This window comes from Chiloscyllium punctatum, chromosome 7 (assembly GCF_047496795.1).
Source record: "Chiloscyllium punctatum isolate Juve2018m chromosome 7, sChiPun1.3, whole genome shotgun sequence".
Lineage (NCBI taxonomy): Eukaryota > Metazoa > Chordata > Chondrichthyes > Orectolobiformes > Hemiscylliidae > Chiloscyllium > Chiloscyllium punctatum.
Window position 1 is genome coordinate 109848707 of NC_092745.1, and position 19804 is coordinate 109868510.

A 19804-nucleotide genomic window follows, 5' to 3' on the forward strand; every position below is an offset into this window, starting at 1 on the left:
AGTGGAGTATCATTCTCTTTAAACATCAGTAAATCAAGCATAATTTGCCATTTGATTATTTTAAGAAGGAAACAAGTGAATCTCCCATTGTTCAAAGCTCCCTTTGGAGATAATGGCTAAATACTGATGGTGGAGAGGAGACAGTTGTCAGGCTGCATATAAAGTTGGTCTTTTTTAAAAATTCATTCATAGGACAAGGACATTGCTGGCTAGGCATACATTTATTGCCCATCCCTAATTGCCAAGACAACAATTTAGAGTCACCCACATTGATGTGGGTCTGTAGTCACATGTAGGTCAAACCAGGTAAGGGTCCTTTTTTCCCTAAAGGACATTAGTGACTCAGATAGATTTTTCCAACAATTGGCAATGGATTTATGGTCACCTTAATTCCAGATATGTCTTGAATTTAAATTCCACCATCTGCCACAGTGGTTTTTGAATACAGGTCCCCAGAACATTACCTGGGTCTCGAGATTAACAGTTCAGTGATAATATCACTAGGCTACTACCTCCCCATTTATACTGCCGCACCACTTTAGACAATTTACAGTAACATCAGACCAAGCACTGAGGAGGACTAGAGGTGTATAATGCAGTTATTAAGCAACAGAATATTTCTGTGCCAAAATCAATTTTGAGCAATAAATTTATCTATTGAATGATGCAATACATGTAAAAATTGCATTGAAATTTAGACGCGAAATAATGTTCTATCTAACTAATGTTATTTACCAGTAAACCCAAGACTTTTCTAGCAGTGAATCTGCAATTGGTTCAGCTTCATAAGTAACCAGCCAAGAATAAAATGGTAGAAAGGTTCAGGTAAAAACTGTCTTTTTTTGTTAAAAATACTAGCACTTTAAAGGATCCACTAGTTGTGCAAATTTAGCACAAGGTCACCACCTCATTTTCAGAAAGATCGATATGGTGGCAGTCAGAGATTTCATCCAAGCCCAAGTGGGAAGCTCACATATGCGCCTCATGCAGCCAATACACCCCAATAAGAGCCCACCAGACTAGTTCCAATTTGTGCACAAGTGAGGAAGTGGTTACTTCCAGTCATTATAGCGATTATAGAGATCTTTAGCTTCTGTAAGGGAAATCTGTTGGAATGAGGGAAGGGACGGGCTTTAAGAAACGTGGCATGACAGTCACATGAATTTTGAACCTCAAACGCTTTCAAATGCAATATATTTGCTTCCATAGGTTTTGTATACATACTGCATGTTGTTTTGAAGACCTGTGTTATTTAAATTGATGTTCATACCCAACTCCTTAAAGGGGTGCTTCTGCAAACCCTTCACAATTACCCAATTTTCTGTCTCCAGACTAATGACCTGCCAAATGGTGAATGGTGCCATGAGCAGCTTATGACCATATTATTGATAAGAACCTGGGACAAAGATTCCTCCAGTTGCCTGTTGACCATTCTGAGCAATTCCCATGTAGCTATTCTCAAATGCATACCATAAAAAGATCCCTAATGTGATTAGTTCCATCACAAAAAGACTCAGTTATAAACGAGACCACAGTCGCCAAAGGCAGGGAACGCACTGAATTTGAAAGATCCTTTAGTGTATGAACCAGTAAGCTCATTGTAGACACAAAACTTCTGATGACTAGATATGACAGCTAAGATAATTTGGAAATATCATACCTTATGATTTAATTTCATATTAGCTATATAAATGTTGTGTACACAGAAATTAATATCACTATGTTCAATTATTTTTAAATACTTGTGTCAGAAATACTGGGAGAGTATTTTACTTTTAGTACAGAATTGACTCCTGCCGTTATAAATTAATGAATGTTCTATATACAACTGAAATGCTACTTTACACATGTCCCTGATGTCTGCTTTGAACTGGGTCATGATCTATTGTCAAGGACAGTCAAAATCATGATTTTCTATAATTGTCCCCTGTGATTCAGTAACTAGAGACAGAGTGCAATTACTTGCAATCCACTTATTATAACTCATTGTTTCAATTGTTTTTCTTGCATATATTAATGAAAGAATGGCTGTTCTACAAAATGTCTTGATTTAAATTACTACAGCTTTCTCCTGGATCATGCAAATCTGCAGATTAATAATCTGATTGCTTTTATGAAATGCTGCTCTTGCATGTAATGTCGGGTAGCTCTGGTTGTTTGATATCTTTTAGGAAAATTGCCATAACGTGAATTTCAATTTGGATTTCACTTATTTTAAAATGTTATTGTATCTTCCATTATTTTATAATGCAATTGACATGCTGCAAGATTAATGAGCTGAGTGCTGGGAAGGAGTGGCACTGTTGTCACTTGCTGTGAAATCCAATGTTGAGTTTAGTCTGTGTTGGAACCTCAGATAATTATCCAAAAGAAATTGAACTTTTTTTAACGGACACTTATTATTCTTCCCTTCTATGATGTAACTGCACGTCACTGAATTGATGTCTGCATATGTAATGGTGAACACGTCTCTCTTTTTCTTACTGTTATTTCTTAAATCAAATTATAATTGGTCCCCTTTCCTTCTTATCTCAGTTTACCGACTAAACTTCAAAACATGGAGAAAATGTGAGGTGAATATTAATTCCATCTAAATCTGGAAATGAAAGATGTGATGTAATTGAGGTAAAAACAATGACTGCAGATGCTGGAAACCAGATTCTGGATTAGTGGTGCTGGAAGTGGTGCTACTTGGATGCTGCCTGAACTGCTGTGCTCTTCCAGCACCACTAATCCAGAATGTGATGTAATTGGACTGTGTTAAATTTGAGGATGTAAGTTTCATATCGTCAGAGCATTTTGAGCACATTTATTAAATATTGCAACTAAACTCATAAAACATATGAAAATTTATATCATTTGTTTAAAATGTGCATTCTTTTAATATATTTATAAAGCAAACATTTAACATTGATTGATAAAATAAAACAAAGAACTGTGAATGCTGGAGTTCTGAAACAAAAGCAAAAATTGCTGGTGGAATTCAGCAGGTCTGGCAGCATCTATGAGAAGAAAGTAGAATTAATGTTTTGAGTCTGGTGACTTTTGAATCAGTTATCACTAGATTAAAAATGTTAACTCTGCTTTCTCTCCACAGATGTTGCCAGACCTGCTGAGTTTTTGTAACTTTGATTGATGTTAAATTTAATACTTTTCTGCCAGTACCAAACTTCTCCTTACAGAATATCAGTGCATTGTACAGCATTATTCTTAAATTTAGCTTGATGAGTTATCCATGTTATAGAGCAAAATGTTTTTTAAATATGAATAAAGATACACATAACTAGATGTTGATCTGGTTTGATAGAGTGAGAAAAAAAAGACTTGTATGAATATACAATATTAATAAAAATATCTTGCCTGACCACAGCCTCTCTAAAGCATTGTATAACGAATGAAATATAGTCACTCCTGCAAAGTGGGAAATGCAGCAGTCAATTTGTACCGAATCATCACCCAAAAGAACCAAGTCTTACAAGGATCAGACAGTCTGTTTCTTATAGCAATGCTGACTGAGGGATAAATATTGGCAGGATATTAGGGCTAACTCTCAGGTCTTTTCTCATAATATCACGCCATATTTTACATCCATCTAAGAGGGCACAAAGAGCTTCAATTTAACTTCTCATCCAAAAGATAATCTCTTAAGAGTGCAGCATTCCTTCAGTACAGCTCCAGTTTCAGGCTAGATTCTTGTTCTCTGGTCATGCAGTGGGACCTAATCTTCTCCTACAGAGGCAAGAGTGTAACCAACTAAGATACAGCTGATATTCAAGCATGGTGGGAGGAGGCTCGTGTAGATTTGATGGTCCAAATAACCATTTCTAAACTCTAATTCATATATAATTATCCACATTAAATTATTCACTCATTTAAATCAATATAACTGTGCTGTGTCCATTCATCACCTGTTTTCCAGTGTTTGTTAGTACTACTGTGCAAGCTAGGGCTCTTGTAGAGCAATGGTCTCATCCTTGCCCCTAGACTAAGAGACCTGGGTTCAATTCCCCCTGCTCCAAAGGTGTGTAATAGCATCTCTGAACAGATTGATTAGAAAATAGGTTAGTCCTCAAAACACAATGGGTAAGCTGCACTGCTGTCATTTAACACAGTAATTCAGACTCAGAAACACAGATCGATCACAACAATGGACAAATGCCATATTTGAAGAGTGGGAGGAAACAGTTAGTAAAAGAAAACATAAAAACTTGTTTAAGATGTTAGCATAGATGTTTTCTTTAACAAGTGGGAGGCAATGACTTGTACAGAGCAGAATGGAAGACTGGTGCAATTAATAAGAATTGAGCTGAAAACTGCTCTCTGGGAATTTGAGATAAGGATCTATGGTGCGTAGTGTTGACTTACAAATTGAATATGGAGAGTTGTGAGCCTTCCTGACATCTATGTTTAGTTTTTATACTCTTCTTAAAATTTGGCCTTTAACTAAGAAGCCAGAGATTTTCTTGTGTCAGGAAGTAATATGTGCCCAAATATGTCTGTGGACAAAATTTAATGCTCATGTTGTTAGTAATTTTGGAAATGGGGACCATTTAGTTCAGCAGAGGGTGTATGTTAGGAACCCTGCTGCCTTTCCATCTCTGCCCCCATTAGTTCTAGGAAGTGAAGGCTCATGAACAATCTTCCCAGCCCGATATCAACTGAGAATCTTAAACAGGCAATTACTGTTCAGTCAATGGACATTGGTATCAAAGTGACTGTAGATAGGGTTATGACTATATAGGGAACCCAAAGACTCCCTTGGGGGGGTTCAAAGTTTGGGAGAAGATTTGTAGCTTGGGTGCTCGTTGTGTGGTTCTGTTCGCCGAGCTGGGAATTTGTGTTGCAGACGTTTCACAGGAGGATCCCAAGCACTGAGGATGTCACCTAGATAGGGGACGAAATGTCTGCTACACAAATTCCCTGCTCAGCGAACAGAACCATCCCTTGAGGGGGGGGGGGGGGGGAGAGAGGTGTGGAGGGGGCACATCACTGTTTGATGGAAGGAGCTAACATAGGAAATGAGGTGGGGAATGGAGGGGATGTTATGACACGCCAAGAGTCACATCCTATTCCTCATCACTATAGCACTTTGCACAACGCCATAAAAAAAAACTTCACATTTCTGACTTCATAGATTCTGGTGGCCCTTTGAAAGTTTAGTAACTACAGGACACAGGCATTTAAAGCAATACCTATTATGGCTTTCTACCACTCTATCTTTACACAGCCACAATGTAACAAACAGCTGTCTTTGGTACGACATGTTTCTATCAAAATTAACCAAATTTAATATGAATAAAAGGCATCAAAGTCCAAGAGCTGAATTTAACTTCCATGTGTTAATTCTTTGTAATATTCTTACAGCATGCAATTCTAAGTATATTAGTTTAAATAATTTTGCACTATGTTTTCAAATTCTTTTGAAAACTGGCAAGAACAGTACAATTTGTTTAAAAATTAAAATCAGAATGTCAACATAATGTGCTCTCCAGAATGTTTTCTCAACTTTTTTTTTAAAGTCCTCAATTTCATTTGTGAAATAGTGCACTTAGATTATTGCAAGGTTATATTTAATTTTGCAGGCACACAGAGAAATGTACGTTTGTGTTGTTAGGGAACTAGAGCTAGAGCTGGATGAACTGCAATTCATCCAGTAGGCTGAGGGATAAATTGAGAAGATGTGCAGGGAGGTGGTCAGTCCTCAGACACAGGATAAGGACAGCTGGGTTACAGTCAGGGGGAGGAAAGGGAACTGACAGACAGAGCAGGGATCCCCTGTGGCCGTTCCCTTCAGCAATAAGTATACCATTTTGGATACTGCTGGTGGGGACAATCTACCAGGGGAAAGCAATGGTTGTCAGGCCTGTGGCACTGAGACTCAGAAGGAAGGGGGGAGAATAGAAAAGCGCTAGTGGTAGGGGACTCAATAGTTATACGGATTGACAGGAGACTTTGTGGTCAGAAACAGGACTCCCGGAAGGTATGTTGCCTCCCAGGTGCCAGGGTCTGGCATGTCACTGATCTGGTTTACAAGGTTCCGACAGGGGAGAGTGAGCAGCCAGAAATTGTGGTACATATTGGCACCAAAGGCATAGCCAGGAAAGGGACGGAGGATCTGAAAAGTGACTACAGAGAGCTAGGTTGGAAGCTAAAGAGCAGGACAACTCGAGTCATGTTCTCAGGTTTGCTACCGGTGCCACAAGATGGTGAGGTGAGGAACAGGCAACGAGTGCAGCTTAACACGTGGCTGTGAGGCTGGTGCAGGAGGGAGGGCTTCAGATATTTAGACCATTGGGATGCCTTCTGGGGAAGGTGGGATCTGTACATGAAGGATGGGTTGCACCTGAACTGGAGGGGCACAAACGTCGTGGGTGGGAGATTTACTCGTGTGGTTCGGGAGGGTCGGAACCAGAGCTATATACCTGAGAAGGGGTGGTTGTAGATCGGGCAGTGATAGGATGTAGTGAATCCATTGGAAGGTTTTTCACATGATGAAACAAAGGGATCAGTTAAAGTGTGAGAAAGTGAGGACTGCAGATGCTGGAGATCAGAGCTGAAAATTATGTTGCTGGAAAAGCACAGCAGGTCAAGCAGCATCCAAGGAGCAGGAGCAGGATTTCCTGAAGAAGGGCTTATGCCTGAAACGTCGATTCTCCTGCTTCTTGTATGCTGCCTGATCAGTTAAAGTGTGTCTGCTTTAACGCAAGGAATGTCAGAAATAAGAGCGATGAACTTAGAGCATGGATCAGTATTTGGGACTATGATGTTTTGACCATAACGGAGACATGGGTTTCACAGGGGCAGGAATGGTTGATAGATGTTCCATGGTTTAGAACATCTAAAAAGAAAAGTGGGGGGGGGGCATTGCTAATTAGAAAGTGTGTCACACCTACAGAAACAAAGGTTGTCGAGGAAGGTTCGTCTACTGAGTCAGTATGGGTGGAAGTTAGGAACAGAAAGGAAGCAGCCACCTCATTAGGGGTTTTCTACAGACCCCCTAACAGCAGTAGGGAGATTGAAGTACTCTTAGGCCAGCAGATTTTGGAAAAGTGCAGATAGAGTTGTAGAGTCATAGAGATGTACAGCACGGAAACAGACTCTTCAGTCCAACTTGTCCATGCTGACCAGATATCCCAACCCAATCTAGTCCCACCTGCCAGCACCCGCCCCATATCTCTCCAAACCCTTCCTATTCATATACACATCTAGATGCCTTTTAAGTGTTGCAATTGTACCAGCCTCTACCACTTCCTCTGGCAGCTCATACCATATTCGTACCACCTTCTGCATGAAAAAGTTGCCCCTTAGGTCTCTTTTATATCTTTTCCCTCTCACTCTAACGTATGCCCTTTACTTCTGGACTGCCCCACACCAGGGGAAAGACTTTGCCTATTTACCCTATCCATGCCCCTCATGATTTTATAAACCTCTAGAAGGTCACCCCTCAGCCTCCGACGCTCCAGGGAAAACAGCCCTAGCCTATTCAACCTCTCCCTATAGCTCAAATCCTCCAACCCTGGCAACATGCTTGTAAATCTTTTCTGAACCCTTTCAAGTTTCACAACAACTTTTCGGTTGGAAGGAGACCAGATTTGTAGCAAGGTTGTTGTTATGGGTGACTTCAACTTATCCAATATTGACTGGAACCTCCTTAGTGCAGATGGTTTGGATGGAGCCATTTTTGTCAGGTGTGCTCAGGAGAGTTTCCTTACTCAGTATGTAGACAGGCCAACGAGGAGAGAGGCCATTTTGTACTTGGTGCTCAGCAATGAGCCCAGGACACATGTCAGATCATGCAGTGGGAGAACACTTTGACGACAGTGACCACAACTGCCTAACATTTACCAAAGCCATGGAGAGGGAAAGGAGCAGTTACCATGGCAAGATATTTAATTGAGGAAAAGCAAATTATGACGCTATCAGACAGGAGTTGAGAAGTACAGCTTGGGAGCAATTGTTCCACAGAAAGGGGACAACCTACGTAGAAACTGTTTAAGGAACAGTTGTTGCAAGTGATGCATAAATTTGTTCCTCTGAGACAGGTAAGAAGGGGTAAGATTAAGGAATCTTGGATGACTAGAACAGAGGAACTTCTCGTCAAAAGGAAGAAGGTAGCTTAGGTAAGGTGGAGGAAGCAACTATATTACACAGCTTTAGATGATTACAGGCTTACTAGAAAGGAGCTCAAAAATGGACTGAGGAGGGCCAGGAGGGGCCTTGAAAAGACTGAGAGGGAAGGATAAGGGAGAACCTAAAGACATTTTACTTGTATGTGAGGAATAAGAGAATGATCAGGGAGAAGGTAGGGCCAGTCAGGTATAGCGTAGGGAATTTGTGCGTGGAGTCTGGGCAGATAGGGGAAGCCCTAAATGAGTTTTTTGCTTCAGTGTTCACTAAGGAAAGGGACCTTGTTGTGAATGAGAACTTTGAGAAGCTGGGAAACAGGCTTGAACGGATTGAGATTCAGGAAGTTGATGTGCTGGAAATTTTGGCAAACATTAAGATTTGTAAGTCCCCAGGGCCAGACCAGATTTATCCTAAGTTGCTCCGGCAAGTGAGAAAGGTGGTTGCTAAGCCGCTGGCAAAGATATTTGTCTCCTCACTCTCCATGGGAGTCGTACCGGAGGATTGGAGGAAGGTGAATGTTGTTTCTCTTTTCAAGAAGGGTAATAGGGAAATCCCTGGCAATTACAGACCAGTCAGTCTCACATCTGTGGTCAGGAAAATTTTGGAAAGAATTCTGAGGGATAGGATTTATGACTATTTGTAAAATCATAGCATGATTAAAAGCAGTCAGCATGGCATTGTGAGGGGCAGGTCATGCCTCACAAATCTTATTAAGTTCTTTGAGGAGGTGATGAGACAGATTGACGAAGGTCAGGCAGTGGTTGAGGTGTATATGGACTTCAGCAAGGCATTTGATAAGGTTTCCCATGGTAGACTCATTCATAAAGTCAGGAGGTATGGGATACAGGGAGACTTGGCTGTCTGGATTCAGAATTGGTTGGCTGACAGAAGGCAGAGAGTGGTTGTAGATGGAAGGTATTCTGCCTGGAGATCAGTGGTGACTGGTGTCCCGCAGGGCTCTGTTCTTGGGCCTCTGCTGTTTGTAGGTTTTATAAATGACTTGGATGAGGAGGTGGGTTAGTAAATTTGCTGATGACAAAAAGGTTGGAGGTGCCATTGATAGTATCAAAGGCTGTTGCAGGCTGCAGCGCAACATTGACAGGATACAGAGCTGGGCTGAGAAATGGCAGATGAAGTTCAACCTGGATAAATGCGAAATGATGCATTTTGGAAGGTCAAACCAGAATGCTGAATATCGGATTAAAGACAGGATTCTTGGCAGTGTGGAGGAACAGCGGGATCTTGGTGTTCAAGTGCACAGATCCCTCAATGTTGCCACCAAGTGAATAGGGTTATTAAGAAAGCATGTGGTGTCTTGGCTTTCATTAACAGGAGATCGTGTTTAAGAGCCATGAGGTTTTGCTGCAGTTCTACAAAATCCTGGTGAGACCACACTTGGAATATTGTGTCCAGTTCTGGTTGTCCTATTATAGGAAAGATGCGGAGACTTTGGAGAGGGTGCAAAGAAGGTTTACCAGGATGCTGCCTGGATTGGAGGGCTTGTCTTAAAAAAGAAAGGTTGACTAAGCTCAGACTTTTCTCTCTGGAGAGACGGAGGAAGAGAGGTGATCTGATCGAGGTATACAAGGTAATGAGAGGCATGGATAGAGTCAATAGCCAGAGACGTTTCCCCAGGGCAGGATTGACTGCCACACAAGATCATAGTTTTAAGGGTTTAGGTAGAAGGTATAGAGGAGACGTGAGAGTTAGGTTCTTTATGCAGAGAGTTTTGAATGTGTGGATTGCATTGCCAGCAATGGTGGTGAAAGAAGAGTCATTAGGGACATTTAAGCGTGATCTATATGGACTTCCGTAAGGCGTTCGACAAAGTTCCGCATGGGAGACTGATTAGCAAGGTTAGATCTCATGGAATACAGGGAGAACTAGCCATTTGGATACAGAACTGGCCCAAAGGCAGAAGACAGAGGATGGTAGTGGAGGGTTGTTTTTCAGACTGGAGGCCTGTGACCAGTGGAGTGCCACAAGGATCGGTGCTGGGTCCTCTACTTTTTGTCATTTACATAAATTATTTGGATGTGAGCATAAGCGGTACAGTTAGTAAGTTTGTAGATGACACCAAAATTGGAGGTGTAGTGGACAGCGAAGAGAGTTACCTCAGATTACAACAGGATCTGGACCAATGGGCCAATGGGCTGAGAAGTGGCAGATGGAGTTTAATTCCATCGCTAGACCATGGCAACATGACACCTGGAGGAAGAGTGACTCATCTTCCGCCTAGGAACCCTCCAACCACAAGGGATGAAACAGGTTTCTCCAGCTTCCTCATTTACCCTCCCCCCACCTTATCTCAGTCCCAACCCTCAGACTTAGCACTGCCTTCTTGACCTGCAATCTTCTTCCCGACCTCTCCGCCCACACCCCCTCTCAGGCCCATCACCCTCACCTTAACCTCCTTCCACCTATCGCATTCCCAACACCCTTCCCCCAAGTCCCTCCTCCCTACCTTTTATCTTAGCCTGCTTGGCACACCCTCCTCATTCCTGAAGAAGGGCTTAGGCCCGAAATGTTGTTTCTCCTTCTCCTTTGATGCTGCCTGACCTGCTGCGCTCTTCCAGCAACACATTTTCAAGCTCTGATCCCCAGCATCTGCAGTCCTCACTTTCTCCTACAGGAGTTGGGAGGTCATGTTGCGGCTGTACAGGATATTGGTTAGGCCACTGTTGGAATACTGTGTGCAATTCTGGTCCCCTTCCTATTGGAAAGATATTGTGAAACTTGAAAGGGTTCAGAAAAGATTTACAAGGATATTGCCAGGGTTGGAGGATCTGAGCTACAGGGAGAGGCTGAACAGGCTGGGGGTGTTTTCCCTGGAGCGTCGGAAGCTGAGGGGTGACCTTATAGAGGTTTACAAAATTATGAGGGGTATGGGTAGGATAAATAGGTAAAGTCTTTTCCCTGGTGACTTTATGACTCTATGACTGCTGGACATGCACATGTACATCAGTCAATTGAGGGGTGTGTAGGTTAGGTTATTTTATTTTAGATTAGGAGTAATCCTTTGCACAATATCATAGGCCGAAGGGCCTGTTCTGTGTTGTACTTTTCTATGTTCGATCTAGCGAGGAATTTTATGTTCCAAAGCCAACAGGTTTTCAGGAGCATGAGAGTGCCTGCCAGTTTTTCGTGGTGGATGTCCTTTGCTCTGCAATTTACTGGAGGAATCAGGCAAGGCCGAGTACAGTCAGCAGTTCCTCACCCAATCTGAGGTCCTTAAGTGGTCAATTATTAGCCACTTCAAGGCTGATTCCCATTGGCCATGATCTTTTAGATGCTGGAAGGAGTTCAGGGATGTAGGATTGAGCAGCCCAGAAAATTATCTTGCGTGAGCCTTGTGAGGGATAATGGTAAAGAAATTTTCCAGTACAGGCCCTTTCTCCAAATTGGCTTCCCTTTCACTCCAGGTCTGCAACCAACCTGTCACCCAGCTGAGTACACCCTCCCCACATAGCCTCATCATCACACCACTAGTTCCCTCCCACCACCACCCCCTGGCATTCCCTCCTGACCTTGCTACAAAAACTTGCATCTACTGAGTCCTGGAGCTCTGGTACATAAGACTGTTGGGCTGCTTGCAATCCCAACCGTGGACACTGCTGATGGTGGCGCTACTGGGACTGATTAGCCAGCAGCTCTCTGAGACAGGTCTTCCTCTTGAGTGTGGAGCAACAATCCCAATTCCTGAGAATTAACACATCTCTAGCCCATGGTGCATCTGGAGGAAGTTTTCTTTCAATGTAATTCTTACACTGTATTTGTGAGGCAGTGTAAATGTACCACTAGGTCCCGAGATAGTTGGATGATACTTGGAGATGTGAAGTACAGTAAAACCCTTCTGCCTCAGATAAAGCTGAAATTTGTCAGATAACATACAGAATTGCAGATGTATAAGACAGCTCATTCAGAAAGTTGCAGGGTAAGCAAGTTAATTTGTTTAAAATTGTCAAAAGGATCTTCTAGGTAGATACAAAGATTCCATTTCTCCTTAATGGGGAGTCCAGAAAACACGTAGGCACTCAGGAAATTAGAGTGCAACCATTTAGTGTGAAATCAGGTTGCACTTTTTCCACACAAATCACAGCATAAATCTGGAGCTTACTTCGCCAAAGGCTGCATTAAAATTGTCAAGACTGAGAGCAATAGACATATTTTGGGTCAAGGCATCATGGGATTAGCAGTAAAAGTGAGTTAATGAAGCTACGGTACAGGGTAGCCATCATCAAATTGAAAGGCTCAACATGCCTGAGGGGCTAAAAGGCCTGCTCCTTCTCTAATGGTCCCAATTTACAAAGGATGCTACTGCTCATAATGTACGGCAAGAATTAACAAGACACCAAGTCTGACAGAGTGAAACTGTCACTTTAAACTTCAAGTAAAATGTCAGAACATAGGCACAAAAGATTTTCAAAGCAGCATTTTTAAAATGCATTCATGAGATGTCAGTGTTGCGGGCTATTCCCCATCACTAATTGTCCAGAGGGCAGTTAACAGTCAACAACATTGCTGTAGATCTGGAGTCACATGCAGGCCAGACCAGGCAAGGACAGCAAATTTCCTTTCCTAAAGGGTATTAATGCACCAGATGGATTTTAGACTAGCTTTTTATTCCAGATTTTTGACTGAATTCAAATGTCACCATCTACTGTGGGAGACAATCCCATGTCCCCTGAATATTAACCTGGTTAACCTACTAGACTAGAGCTGTTACCACTGTGCTACCTCCTGCCCTAAGGCTTTGAGTGACCTAAGAAGTTGTTTTACAACAGGTTTAAGCCATTATGTAACATTACCTGCTACTGATCAATAGCAACAGACAACTGACATATGTATGTTCTGTGTCAACTTCATCAGGCCACACTACAGTTGCTTCTGCATTCAGACTTCCACTCAGTATATCCCCATTACACCACCACCACCACCTCCCCCCCGCCCCCAGTTATCTGCTATCTTTAAAGATGATCAAATTAAACATGTACATGTTCTAGATTAGTCTGGCTGCAGTTATAGTAAAGCAGGTGCAATGCTGGAGTGATGTGCAATTACTTCCCAGAAGTGGCCCACACCTGATTGAAAATAATTTCAGAATAGAAATCACCATCTAAGTGGCAGCATCATTCAAAGAACCTCCAGGAGCTGCCACATACTGGCTTCAGCTTCCAACTGTTATATAACTCAAAGTGCACTTCAGTTGATTTCACACTCAAATTGTACCACACAGTTTATGATGATTAGAATCTCCTACTGTTTTGCAGCAATGCAAGTTCTGTATTTATAATTGTATTTGGATAGAGAAAATAGACACAAACTTTGTACTTTATGCCATGTATGATACTTCTCAGGTTGTTCTGTTACTTTTATTGAGGTCAGGATGGTGGAGAATTTATTGCGGTGGGATGAGTTTAGTGGTGTATTGAAGCTATTGGTCTGAAATAGTCCCCCCAGTTTGGGCGAATTACATTTTCATTCAATACTTCCAATCATAGCTCAACAATCACTTTCAGTGGCTTTTTTTTGCTCCTGCACCGTCACTTCCAGCATCTACAAGGATCTTCCTTGGCCTCTTCCATTTCTCATCCACCTGCTGGGAGGGCTTGTACTCATTGTTTTTGGTCCTTGCTCTAAGCTCTATTCACTAGCTGACTAACCCCCACCCCCGCACTCCTCTCTCACACAACAGTCTACATTAAGACAGTCTAATCACGACTTTGATGTCACATTTGATCTCTCAATGAGTTTCCAACTGCATATTTGTGTTATTATAAAGACCAATATTACCACCTTCTTAGTACACTCCTATCTCAGCTCATCATCTGCTGTTGGAACCATTATTTATGTTTTAATTATCCCTAGACGCAACTGTACCAACAGGCTGCTGGCAGATCTATCATAACCTAGCTCTCAAAACTTGAGGCCATTCAAAACTCTGCTTCCTGCTTTTTAACTGGAAGGAAACATATCCTGCATCAGCCTTGTACTTGACAACCTATATCCTTAGTTTTAAATCCCTCCACAACCTTGTCCTCTCTAACTTTGTACTCTAGTCCAGCTCCACAACCTCAAACAATATCTCTGCTCCTCTGATTCTAGCCTCCATTGCATTCCACATTATAATTATGCCATTATTCAGTACCATGTTCTGTAATATCATTTTTTCCATCTCTCTAATCTTACACTGATTTCCTGCATTAAAGATATTTCTTAAAATCTTTCTCTGTGACTAAGCTTTTGCTTGTATGACCTAATGTCGTCTTACGTGGCTCAATATCACGCTTTGTTTTATAATGCTGCATGGAAGTGCCTTAGGATGTTTCATTATATTTATGCAGCATCTTTATTGCAAGTTGGTGTTGCTTACTGCTTGGTAGGAACTATAATAGACTTGTCAGGAGAGAGCTATGGACTTGCTTATCCATAAAATGTGGGCATAGTTCACTCTCAACAGTCATGAAATTAAATATTTATAAAAGGGGAGGGGAACACCTGAGCTCATGTAATATAATGGTGTGGAGAAACCTGTATATGTGGGAAATAGGGTTCATTAGACTCCTTGAGCACTTTTACAAAGTGAATTGACATGACATTGAATTTATATTCTATGCTGCATTAAACTGATGTAGTGCAATGACTACCTCAAGGGATGGAGTCTTCCATTCAGTCAATGGATGAGTATCAGATTCTATAGGTGCACTGATGAGAGAACAGCCCACTTAATCAATGCACATACATGAGAAGCCCAATATATTGACAAATATGTCAAGCATCTGGCAACTAAGTTTTACAACACTTTTGCCTCTAAATATGTCCAAAAGGATCTAGTAGGGGTAATGCCATGATGGAATGCTGATGGCCATTTTATCCCAGCTCATTCTTTACTCAAGAATGTCAATGTTGTCCAATTTCTGAAAACTAAAATAATTCACTTGAGTTGTGGGAACCACCATGGAATTTCACTTTCATCACTGACAGGTAAAGTCCTATTATACATCAGGTGTTACCCTCTGGAGGAAGAGTCAGCTCACCCAGAAATTCAAGGCAAATTTCATCTTCTTTGTAGAATGCCCAACTTGGATTTTTTAGTCTGTCAAATCTAGAAAATGCACACTGCATTCGACCCTTCAAATGGGTCTCAAACTTGGCACTGACGCAAAACTGAAATTGTTTTGTGACATTACCACACCTGCAGTCATGATGTGGAGATGCCAGTGTTGGACTGGGGTGGGCAAAGTTAAAAGTCACACAACACCAGGTTATAGTCCAGCAGGTTTATTTGGAAGTAGTGCTCCAAAAGCTTGTATATCCAAATAAACCTGTTGGACTATAACCTGGTGATGTGTGATTTCTAACTTTGAAAGTGACTGTCAATATAATTGACTGCAAGAACTTAAGTATAACAGCAAAGAAATGGATGGACTCACGCAGCATTGTATAATTGGTTGATTAGCTCAGTTGATTTGTTTGCAGTGCAGAGCTGTGCCAACTACACAGGCTCAATTCCCACACTGGCTGACATTATCATGAAGGATTTTCTATCTCAACCTCTCCCATTGCCTGAGGTGTCATTCCCCTCAGATTAAGCGCGCCGGTTGTCTTTTCTCTAATGACAAAATTACTCTATGGTTCAGTAGGATTGTTGCAGTTTCATTTTTTATAACTCAAAGTGAAATACCTTGATACCAAACATTAAAATTGGGGTATTTCCACACAGTAGATCATCATTGGAATATCTCCAATCTTCAGCAAATTCTATTGTTAAGAATTTAAGACCATTGGAGACATGTCTCAGAACAGAATTGAAAATTGAAAGGCTATTTCTGCTCTTTCACAAAAAAATCCTAGTGAGAGCATCAATTTCTTTTTCCCATCACTATCAGGTACTCATCTGTGATGGGAAGATATCAAAAGCTGAGGCACACAATGAAGGGAAGTTTCTGTGACTAGCTTGTTTTAATCGATGCAAAGGGTTGAGAATGTTCTTTTAACTGGAATGAAATAATTTGGGTGCTCTTGTTGAACATATGGTATCCTTGTTACTCACCACACTGGGAATACTAACTCACATTCATGGCATCTTTTACAAGGATGGCCCAGGAATGGGTGGAGGGCCACACCTCAGGATATCTGCTGAGAACTGGATTTTCCTTCACCCTTCAGATTGGATTGTTTTGTTGCCTCAAATTACTGGATATTGGAGTTGGACATGATGCAGAGATGTCAATAGACATTTTGATCCTTAGGTTCATTTCCTCAACAGTGAAGAATTTAACTGAGCAAACAATAGAACAGGAAGTCCAATCAATTGAGTCAGTTTGATGAAAAGTAAGGATGGGGAAAGAGAGATAATGATGAATACAGATTTTTTTTAAATAGTGAGAAAATGTCCAGTTGTATAACATTTAGGAACAATGACTGCATCCATTAGGTTAGACCATTGTTCCTTTTTGAGCCTCCAAGTTCGAGTGAAACTGCAGGGCCCTTCGGACCCGAACTGTCAGCACTTCAAAGCATTGACGAGCGTCGCTCGTATTGACGGCGGAAATACAGCAATTGCACGATGCACAACGCCAAGGGAGGGCCAGGGCAAAGCACCCAGCAATTTCTGGCGAACCTGACCTTCTATGCAAATTGCTGGACTTTTAATGAACCAACAAGGACAGGTGTCCAGAGATCCCCATTACTCTCCCATCCATTCTGGGCCATAATGGGTTTATCATACACAGCCAATCCAGTTCCATTCTATTATTCACAATATGACATAAAAGCAATGTATGTTAAGCTACCTCTCACGCTCACAATCGTTCCTGGAGATTTGCTGTTTTATTGAATTTGAAGGAGGGCATGTTTAGTTCTACATTGCAATATAACATCCAATGGTGAGTTTTCATTTTTTGTGAAATAAATCTAATCCAGGACGGTGTTAAGAGCAGGGAGAGAACAGTGTCACGTTGCAGTGTTCACAAGTCAATCGTTCAGTATGCAAATATTAATCTGGCGTGACCGTGCATTTTGTTTTCACAACTGTCATTCATCAGCCCAACAATTGCAACATTTGTGGGAACAACTGGAAGGAGAAAGCTGTAAATATTGTGCCGTGGGTCCCTTTCTTGGACGCTCGCCCTCGATGAGTTGATTCAGCCGGCTGGCTGAATACACTTCCCACCCCAGTGAACGTGATTCCCATACATGATCTAACGTTGAGGAATACACTTGGCTTTACCCATTTGATGGGGTTGTGGGGGTTGCTGGGGAGGGGGGGAACCGGAGACCGAGCATCCTTGACTGAATTAACACGGGGCTGGCAATGCCACTGTTTGGAAGTTCCAGCAGTGGGGACGGTCTTACCTGGGCGTGCACTTACCTCCACGAAGTAAAAACAGGGCAGCAGCGTCACGCTGTCCTTGGTCAGCCTCCCTTTCTGCCTCTCCTTCGAAGACATGTTGGATCTTCGAGCCCTCTCCCGACACACGCTTGGCACAATCTCCCAGGGAAGCTCAGGCTGCCTGGCTGCCTTCCATTCCCTTCCCTGGCTGTTGCCTCCAACAAGTCTCGCCCCTCTCAGTCAGGCTGCGCAGATCCACGGGCAGAGGGACAGCAGTAATGTGGTCCGACAGGTTCGACCGCACATTGCCAGCTTCCCCAGACTCGCACCGTTTCTTTGCCTGCCGCTGATTCTGTGTGTGGTGGGGCTTTTTTTTTGTTGCCCCTCCTGCAGCGTTAAGACGCTCCAATTATTGAACCGTGCATATTAAATCCCAGAAGTTAGCACACAGGGGAACAGCGCGTCACCAAAAGCTGCCCTGGCCGCCCCACATCGCGGCTCTGACCGCTTGGAAAGGCGCAGCGTGACACCCAACAGGCACCGACGCTATAGGAATGTGTCGCCCTGTTGGCTCATGTCAACCCACCCCGACTTGCCTTTATGTGGCGCCTTTCACGTCCGTTACAGGCTGGGGGGCGGAACACAAGAAAGCATCACAGCAACGTGACCAGACCGAACAAGGCTACCTCCATGAGCCCAGGAGGCAGACTCACATGACAGTGTATCCTCAATAGTCAGGTTTAGGAATTTTTTTTTAAAGTGAGATTTCAAAGAAAACACAGCAGTCCCCAAATCCCTTGAAACCGCTCCGCCCCGCAGCTTCCGACCTTGGCATCCCGCAGTGTTTTCTTCAGAGGCAGGCACGCTGTGCAGGTACAGGAGTTATGCTAGCTCCAAGTGAGTCCTGTGCCACTTGGTCGTGTACCTCAAACCCAAGTGGGACCCAGAGAAGTTTCTTTACCATTTCGCTACCTCGATATTGTTTTTCTGACACACACACACACGGACCCCAGGTGAAGCAGGAGCAGCTGAATTGTTTCAGTAACAACGCCAGTCCACTGAAAACATTTAATGTCGACAGGCGGTAATTACTAGGTAAAAACAATGACTGCAGATGCTGGAAACCAGATTCTGGATTAGTGGTGCTGGAAGAGCACAGCAGTTCAGGCAGCATCCCAGGAGCAGTAAAATCGACGTTTAAGCAAAAGCATCAGGAATAAAGGCAGAGAGGCTGAAGGGTGGAGAGATAAGCTAGAGGAGGGTGGGGATGGGGAGAAAGTAGCATAGAGTACAATAGGTGAGTGGTAATTACTGCTCATGTATTTATTCCAGTGGTGCACAGACACGATTCCTCTGGGCGAGACCACTCAAGTCCCACCTGGTTCACACACCCATAGCAAGTTGTTGAAAAGTGTGACGCTGGAAAAGAACAGCAGGTCAGGCACGATCCAAAGAGCAGGTGAATCGACGCTTCAGGCATAAGTTCCTTTATCAGGCTTATATCCGAAACGTCCATTCTCATGCTACTCGGATGCTGCCTGACCAGCTGTGCTTTTCCAGCAACACACTCTGGACTCTGATCTCCAGCATCTGCAGCCCTCACTTTCTCCTTATTAAAAAGCATGCATATTATGGTTCGGTAGTTAGCACTGCTGCCTCATAGCACTAATAAAGAGCCCAGGTTCGATCCCAGCTTCGGGTGACTGTCTGTGTGGGGTTTGCACATTCTCCCCGCGACTGTGTGGATTTCCTTCTATAGGTCAAGTGAATTGGCCATGCCAAATTGCCTATAATGTTAAGTGTAGTAGTCAGAAGGAAATGGGCCTAAAGGAATCTAATCTACAGCATCATTATTTAGCAACGTTTTCATAGATATTTCCAATTAACCTGCCCAGAAATATTTTGACAGGTAAGATTGAACACAGGCCTCCTGGCTCAGAGTTAAGGATATTACCACAACGCCGCAAAAAGCCACTTGTGATGAATCCATCTGTCCAGACATGCTTTGACACACAAACAGGAATTGCTGGAGAAACTCAGCATGTCTGGCAGCATATATGGAGAGAAAGTGAGGACTGCAGATGCTGGAGATCAGAGCTGAAAAATGTGTTGCTGGAAAAGCGCAGCAGGTCAGGCAGCATCAAAGGAGCAGGAGAATCGACGTTTTGGGCATAAGCCCTACTTCAGGAATGAGGAGGGTGTGCCAAGCAGGCTAAGATAAAAGGTAGGAAGGAGGAACTTGGGGGAGGGGCATTGGGAATGCGATAGGTGGAGGGAGGTTAAGGAGAGGGTGATAGGCTGAAGAGGGGTTGGGGGCGGAGAGGTCGGGAAGAAGATTGCAGG

The 19804-nt window shown here is 42.8% G+C and overlaps 1 protein-coding gene across 3 annotated transcripts in view; it reads right to left on the bottom strand.

Annotated features, from left to right (window-relative positions):
• The window catches only part of LOC140480036 (phospholipid phosphatase-related protein type 4-like), an 89797-nt gene extending 71706 nt beyond the window's left edge, over positions 1-18091 (bottom strand). For 2 of the 3 annotated variants that reach the window (XM_072574582.1, XM_072574581.1), the window contains exon 1: positions 17501-18091. In XM_072574582.1, coding sequence (XP_072430683.1) covers positions 17501-17578 — 78 coding nt within the window. In that variant the 5' untranslated portion in view covers positions 17579-18091. The remainder of the gene's footprint in view (positions 1-17500) is intronic. The other variant, XM_072574580.1, reaches the window with a different exon arrangement.
• Between the last annotated feature and the right edge of the window lie 1713 nt (positions 18092-19804).